Below are 8,128 nucleotides of genomic sequence, written 5' to 3' on the forward strand. Positions count from 1 at the left end.
GCCGAGATCGCGCTAGAGGTCGAGGCCGAGGTCGTGCTAGAGGCCGAGGTAGAGGCAGAGCTACGTCTAGAGATCGAGCACCAGCACCAGCAGAGGAGCCTCTAGGTAGATTTTGACGATGAGGTTCCAGCTCAGACTGTACCTGTCGGACCAGCTCAGGTCCCGGAGGGGTTTATAGCCACTCCAGTGGTTCAGGATGCTCTAGTCCGTTTGGTGGTCCTTATGGAGAGTGTGGCCCAGATCGATACATTTTCGGCGGTACCAACTGTCTCTTGGACTGGAGGAGGAGCATAGACTCTCGCTCTCACACCCCGGAGCAGGCGGCTCCCCAGTATCAGACTCCAGCAGCCCAGCCAGTTAGGGTAGTTCAGCCAGTTATTGCGGCACAGGCCGGTGATAGGCCCGCTTTGTCTTCTGAGGCTATGTTCAGATTGGATAGGTTTACCAAGATCTTTCCAGTTCATTTCAGTGGCGCACCTTTTGAGGACCCACAAGATTTTCTCGATCGTTGCCCCGAGGTGCTGCGAAACATAGGTATAGTTGAGACCAATAGGGTCGATTTTGCTGCATTTCAGATTACTGATTCTGCCCGGAGATGTTGGAGAGATTATATATTGACTAGACCAGCTGGGTCGTCTGCACGTACCTGGAATCAGTTTTCACATCTATTTCTAGAGAAGTTCATTCATGTCACTCTAAGAGAGGAGTACTGCATGCTGTTCGAGCGACTTCAGCATGGTAGTATGGCCGTCACACAATATGAGACTCGATTTGTGGACCTAGCTTGCCACGCCACCATCTTGCTTCCCACTGAGAGGGAGAGAGTGAGGAGATTTATTGACGGGCTCACTAACACTATTAGGCTTCAGATTACGAAGAAGCCCAGGATTGACAATTCTTCCCAGACGGCCGTAGATATTGCTAGATGGATCGAGTTGGTTCGTGCTCATGAGAGGGGGTCGGTGTCAGATAAGAGGCCTCATCACTTCGGTGGGTTTAGTGGTGCCTCGTCTGGAGGCAGGGGTTCTTTTGGTAGAGGCTATCCTTCCATGCCGTTTTAGTCAGCTCTTCCGGTAGCCCATGGTGCTTCAAGAGATCATGGTTCTTATGGGTCTTGTTCTGAGCAGCTAGCATTCAGTGCACATTCAGTTCCTATCAGTGCACCACCACTCCAGAGTTACTACAGTGGCTATTCAGACCATCAGGGTCAGTCCTCGTTTCAGCAGCCTCAGCAGCCAAGAGGGTGCTTTGAGTGTGGGGGAATAGATCACATCAGGAGGTATTGCCCTAGATTGGCGAGAAGCAGATCTCAGCAGGGTTTTCGTGCCATAGCTCCAGCACCAGTTGCTCCATCGCCCACTCAGCCAGCTAGAGGTAGGGGTCAGGCAGCTAAAGGTGGAGGTCAGGCCATTAGAGGTTGAGGTCAGGCCATTAGAGGTGGAGGCCAGCCAGCTAGAGGTCATCCCAGATACGTGGTTCAGAGTGGCGGGGCCCAGCCCCGGTGTTATGCTTTCTCAGCCAGGCTTGAGGCCGAGTCATCTGACACCGTTATCACAGGTGTTGTTCCAGTTTGCCATAGGGATGCTTCAGTTCTATTTTATCCGGGATCTACTTATTCCTATGTGCCATCCTATTTTGCTTCATATCTGGTTATGCCTTGTGATTCTTTGACTGCTCATGTGTATGTGTCCACACCTGCGGGAGATTCTATTATTGTAGATCGTGTGTATCGCTCGTGTGTGGTTTCTATTGGGAATCTTGAGACTAGCGTAGATCTTCTACTTCTTGATATGGTAGATTTTGATGTTATCTTGGGTATGGATTGTCTTTCACCTTATCATGCTATATTGGACTATCACGCCAAGACGGTGACCTTAGACATGCTGGGGTTGCCTCGATTAGAGTGGAGACGGACTCCTAACCACTCTACCAGCAGAGTTATTTCTTATATGAAGGCTCGACGTATGGTTGAGAAGGGATGTCTGGCTTATTTGTCCTATGTCCATAATTCTAGTGCGGAGGTTCCTTCCAAGGATTATTTTTTTTCCTTCCAAGGATTCAGTACCAGTTGTTCGTGAGTTTCCCGAGGTATTTCCTACAGAGTGAGTTAAGTGTTGAGTCTAACCTTGGTTTGAGGGAATTAGGAAACCGTGAGCTATGTGCTATGTGAATTACATGTGTAGTGGCGTATATGCGAGGTGACGAGTGTATATACGCCGTCAAATTACTTGTTTCCATGCTTTCCTGTATTTCATTAATTGATTTATTTCATGATTTAACTGTTACATTACTTGTTTTCCCTATTTGCATTGCTTCTTGTTATGTCTTGTTTTCATGCCTTAATTGTTACATGCTTATTTGTCTTCTATGTCGTAATTGCTACTTGCTATTTATCATTTCTTGTATTAGATCGTCCATCCCCTCCCTGATTCTATACTTATTGTCACAACCCAGAATTTCCACCTTCGGGACTGTGATGGCGCCTAACATTTCACTTGCTAGGCAAGCCAACATTAGAGGATTCTTTAGGCCAACTTTAGTCAATTTCAATAACAGAATCAATCAAGCTAAATAGAAGCTAAAACTGAAATACGGAATAACATAAAGCCCATAATATTTGATACAATACGAATCTAGATTCACAACTCACGAGCTTCTAATATTTGCTACAAACAGAGTCTGAACGAAATACAACTCTTCTGAATGAAAAGAAACAGTAAAATAATAAAACTAGAAAGGGACTCCAAGGTCTGTGAACGCCAGCAGTACTACCTTGAGTCTCCGATAAGCAAGTCCGGACTGTCGAGCCTCACGATCAGCTAGGGCCGGTACCAAATTCTGCACAATAAGTGAAGAGTGTAGTATGAATACAATCGACCCCATGTACTCGTAAGTGACGAGCCTAACCTCGACGAAGTAGTGACGAGGCTATGACAAGACACTCACATAATAAACCTGTGCAAATAACATTATATGTACAAGATAACAACAGATAAAACCTAATCATGTACTATTGGGAGGGGGACATGCTAAAGGGGATACAAGATACGAAAAATACAGTGGAAATGATAACCAAAACAATCAATATGCCTTTAACCAGTGAAAACAATTAAGCACAATAAAGAAAATTGCACGACATCACCCTTCGTGCTTTTACTCTCAGCCTCACAATGGAACGATGATACTGCACGGCATCACCCTTCGTGCTTTTACTCTCAACCTCACAATGTAAATCAATAGATACGGCATGGCATCACCCTTCGTGCATTAACTCTTATAACATGGCACGGCATCACCCTTCGTGCATTAACGCTCACGATATGGAACGGCATCACCCTTCATGCATTAACGCTCACAATATGGCACGGCATCACCCTTCGTGCATAAACACTCACAATATGGCACGGCATCACCCTTTGTGCATTACACTCACAATATGGCACGGCATCGCCCTTCGTGTATTAAACTCTCCCTTACCACATAACAATGAACAAGTAATAGCAGGGAGACAGAATTAACAAGAACAAGCCTTACTTCAATAATGATTACACATTACCAATCTCAACTTTGGAATCAATACTCAATTATCACAAAAGCCCGTAAACACGGTAAGAACGATCAATTTAGTAAGTAAATAGTCTAAGCATGGATAACATGATCAAAGTAAGCAATAAACTACAAGGAACAAGTCCCACCCGCATGCTTTAACCCGACAACAATGCATAAGTACTCGTCACCTCACATATGTGTTGTACCCAACATCTAAACATGTAGCAAATAGACAAACAAGTCTTAATCCCTCAAGTCAAGGTTAACCACGACACTTACCTCGCTCCAAAAGTCCACTCAAAGCTCAATCACAGCTTTGCCTCTCAAACAAGCCTCTGAACCAATAGAATCTAGCAAATTACCAACCAAGCGATTCAAATTAAGCCTTAGGAACTACCCACGATTGCAAAGGATTCAATTTAGGTCATTACTGAAAAAGTCAACAAAAGTCAACGCCCAGGCCCGATTGGTCCAATCCCGAAATTCGGACCAAAACCCGGTTACCCATTCACCCCCGAGCCCGGTTATGTAATTTATTTTGGAATCCGACCTCAATTTGAGGTCAAAATCCCCATTTTACAAAAATCCCTAATTCTACCCAAACCCCCAATTTCCACCATGAAAACACAAGATTTTAGGTTGAAATCTTAGGAAATGAAATAAAAAATTGTAAGAAACTAGTTTAGAATCACTTACCAATGATTTGGGGAAGAAGAGTTCTTTGAAAAATCGCCTCTAGGGTTTCTAAGTTTGAAAATTTGAGAGAATAAACAAAAATCCCATTTTCTCAGCTATTTGGTCAATTGCAGATGTCGCATTTGCGACCTGAGCTCCGCATATGCGAAGAAACAATCGCAAATGCGAAGTCCCTTCCATTCCTATTGTCATCGCATTTGCGATGATTTGTTCGCAAATGCAAACTTTGACCTTCCGCAAATGCGACCGTTTGATCGCAATTGCGATCACTGTACCCCCTGACCCACTTCACAAATGCGAAGCTTTGTTCACAAATGCAAACTTGAGGTGCTCCAGCTACTCTTCGCAAATGCATTGAGTTGCTTGCAAATGCGAACCCATCATAGGCCGCAAATGCGAAGCCTGACCTCGTAAATGCGAAGACTGACCTTGCATATAACTGGCTGCCTCAATCTTCTTAGGGTCTACCTGAATGCCCTCTGCTGATATAACGTGCCCCAAGAAAGCGACTGAATCCAATCAAAACTCGCACTTTGAAAACTTAGCATATAATTGGCTGTCTCTTAGAGTCTGAAGTACAATTCGAAGATGTTTCTCGTGCTCCTCTCAACTGCGGGAATAGATCAAGATATCATCAATAAACACAATCACAAAAGAATTCAAATAAGGCTTGAACACCCGGTTCATCAAATCTATAAATGTTGATGGGGCATTTGTCAGCCCAAATGACATCACTAGAAACTCATAATGCATATATCGAGTCCGAAACGTTGTCTTAGGGATATCAGATGCCCTAATCCTCAACTGATGGTAGCCAGACCTCAAATCGATCTTCGAAAACACCTTGGCACCCTGAAGCTGATCAAATAAGTAATCAATCCTCGGTAATGGATACAAGTTCTTGATGGTGACTTTGTTGAATTGCCGGTAATCTATGCACATCCTCATCGATCCATCCTTCTTCTTCACGAACAACACAGACGCACCCCAGGGCGAGACACTAGATCTAATAAAGCCCTTATCAAGAAAATCCTACAACTGCTCCTTCAATTCTTTCAACTCTGGTGGAGCCATACAGTATGGAGGAATAGAAATGGGCTGAGTGCCCGGAACTAAGTCAATACAGAAATCAATGTCCCTGTTGGGTGGCATCCCCGACAAGTCTATAGGAAACACATCTGGAAACTCATGGACATCTGGTACTGAATCCATTGTAGGAACCTCCGCACTAGAATCGCGGACATAAGCCAAATAAGCTAGACACCCCTTCTCGACCATACGCCGAGCCTTCATATAAGAGATAACCCTACTGGTACAATGGCCATAAGTCCCTCTCCACTCTAATCGAGGCTAAAGTCATTGTCTTAGCGTGACAATCCAATATAGCTTGATAAGGTGACAGCCAATCCATACCCAAGATAACATCGAAATCTACCATATCGAGAAGTAGAAGATCAACACTAGTCTCAAGATTCCCAATGGTGACCACACACGAACGATAAACACGGTCTACAACGATAGCATCTCCCACAGGTGTGGACACATACACAGGAGCACTCAAAGAATCACGAGGCACAACCAAATATGAAGCAAAATAGGATGACACATAGGAGTAAGTAGAACCCAGATCAAATAGAACTGAAGCATCTCTACTGCAAACTGAAATAGTACATGTGATAACAGCGTCAGATGACTCAGCCTCGGGCTTGGCTGGAAAAGCATAGCATCGGAGCTGGGCCCTACCACTCTGAACTATATCTCTAGGATGACCCCTAGCTGGCTGGCCTGACCTCCACCTCTAACGGCCTGACCACCACCTCTGGTTGCCTGACCCCTACCTCTAGCTGGCTGAGCAGGCGGTGAAGCACCCGTTGCTGGGACCATGGCACGAGAACCCTAATGCTATGAACTGCTCGATGCACGAGGGAAAAATCTAGAAATATGCCTCGGATCACCATAAGTATAACAGGACCTCGGCTGTTGTGTCTGCTGACCCTGAAACCAACCCTGTCGACCTAAGTAGCCACCCTGGAAACTCTGGAGCGGAGGTTCACTAATAAGAGTTGTTGGTGCACTGTAGGCTAGCTGATCAGAATAAGGCATATGAGGGCCACGTCCACTTGAAGCACCGTGGGATGCCTGGAGTGCTGAATGAAATAGCCTGGGAGGATAGACCCTACCAAAAGTATCCCTGCCTCCAGATGAGGTGCCGCTAAACCCACCGGAATGACGAGCCCTCTTGTCAGACCCCTGACCTCCCCCTGTGTAAGAACCATCCCGACTCGCCTGGCAACATTGGCAGCCGTCTGAAAAGAAATCTCAATTCTGGTCTCCTTAGCCATCTGCAACTTGATAGGCTGAGCAAGTCCCTCAATAAATCTCCTCACTCTCTCTCTCTCTCGGTAGGAAGCAAAAGAATAGCATGATGGGCCAGATCTACAAAACGGGTCTCATACTGAGTGATAGACATACATCCCTGCTGGAGACGCTTGAACTGCCTGCGATAATCCTCTCTCAGTGTGACAGGAAAGAACCTCTCAAGAAATATCTGAGAGAACTGGTCCCAAGTAAGAGCAGGCGACCCAGCTGGTCTGGTCAATACAATATCCTTCCACCATCTCTTGGCAAAACCCGTTATCTGAAACATAACAAAATAAACCCATTGGTCTTAACTATCCCCATGTTCCGCAGAACCTCATGGCAGCGGTCAAGATAATCTTTTGGGTCCTCAGAAAGTACACCACTGAAGTGAACTGGAAAGAGCTTAGTAAACTTGTCCAGTCTCAATAAGGCCTTAGAAGACATGGCGAGCCTATCACCGGCCTGTGCATCAACAACTGGCTGAACTACCCCAACTGGTGGGGCTGCTGGAGCCGGATACTGGGGAGCCATCTGCTCCGGTGAGGGAGTAATGGGAGTTTGTGCTCCTCCCCCAGCCTGTGAGACGGCTGGTGCCACTGGAAATGTACTATTCTAGGCCACGCCCTTCATAAGACTCACTAAACGAACTAGAGCGTCTTGAAGCACTGGAGTAGCTATGAATCCTTCCGAGACCTGAACTGGTCCAACCGGTACAGTCTGAACTGGAACCTCCTCCTAAAGATCCACCTGAGGTTCTACTACAGTTGCTGCTGCTCGAGCTCTAGCTTGAGCTCTGCCTCTGCCTCTGCCTCTGCCTCGGCATTTGGCATGACCTCGGTCTCGGCCTCTACCCCTAGTCATAGCTTTCACCATGGGCTCTGGTCCCTGTCCGTCGGTAGATCTATTATGGGTTCTCGCCATCTGTGAGAGAATAAGAATAGAATAGTTCAATCATCGATGATAGAATAAAATCGCACGACAGAATAAGAAAGAAGTGATATTGTTCCTAAACTTCATAGCCTCTGAAAGATAAGTACAGACGTCTCCGTACCGATCCTTCAGACTCTACTAAGCTTTCTCGTAACTGTAAGACCTAAGTAACCTAGTGCTCTGATACCAACTTGTCAGGACCCAGAATTCCCACCTTCGGGACCGTGATGGCGCCTAACATTTCACTTTCTAGGCAAGCCAACGTTAGAGGATTTTTTAAGCCAACTTTAGTCAATTTCAACAACAAAATCAATCAAGCTAAATAGAAGCTAAAACTGAAATGCGGAATAACATAAAGCCCATAATATTTGATACAATACGGATCTGGAGTCACAACTCACGAGCATCTAAGATTTGCTACAAACAGAGTCTAAACGAAATACAACTATTCTGAATGAACAGAAACAGTAAAATAAGGAAACTAGAAAGGGACTCCAAGGTGTGTACTCAATAAGTAACAAACCTAACCTTGGGCTGAAAGCAGTTACGAGCTTAGAAGAACAGTCAGAGTTTAATATCAAAACCCAGTAAC

At 45.4% G+C, this 8,128-nt stretch overlaps 1 protein-coding gene across 1 annotated transcript; it reads left to right on the forward strand.

Annotated features, from left to right (window-relative positions):
• Positions 1-422: 422 nt before the first annotated feature.
• Positions 423-1,421, forward strand: LOC138893898 (uncharacterized). The gene is made up of 2 exons (XM_070178565.1): positions 423-1,023; positions 1,066-1,421. Exons 1-2 carry the CDS (start codon positions 423-425, stop codon positions 1,419-1,421), a joined length of 957 nt encoding a protein of 318 aa, XP_070034666.1.
• Positions 1,422-8,128: the final 6,707 nt, after the last annotated feature.

This window comes from Nicotiana tomentosiformis, chromosome 6, assembly GCF_000390325.3.
Source record: "Nicotiana tomentosiformis chromosome 6, ASM39032v3, whole genome shotgun sequence".
Taxonomy (NCBI): domain Eukaryota; kingdom Viridiplantae; phylum Streptophyta; class Magnoliopsida; order Solanales; family Solanaceae; genus Nicotiana; species Nicotiana tomentosiformis.

Coding starts and splice junctions, on each gene's coding strand:
- LOC138893898 (XM_070178565.1), top strand. CDS start 423: ATGTTCAGATTGGATAGGTTTACCAAGATCTTTCCAGTTCATTTCAGT. Junction 1,024..1,065: donor TGCCTCGTCTGGAGGCAGGG/GTTCTTTTGGTA, acceptor CGTTTTAGTCAG/CTCTTCCGGTAGCCCATGGT.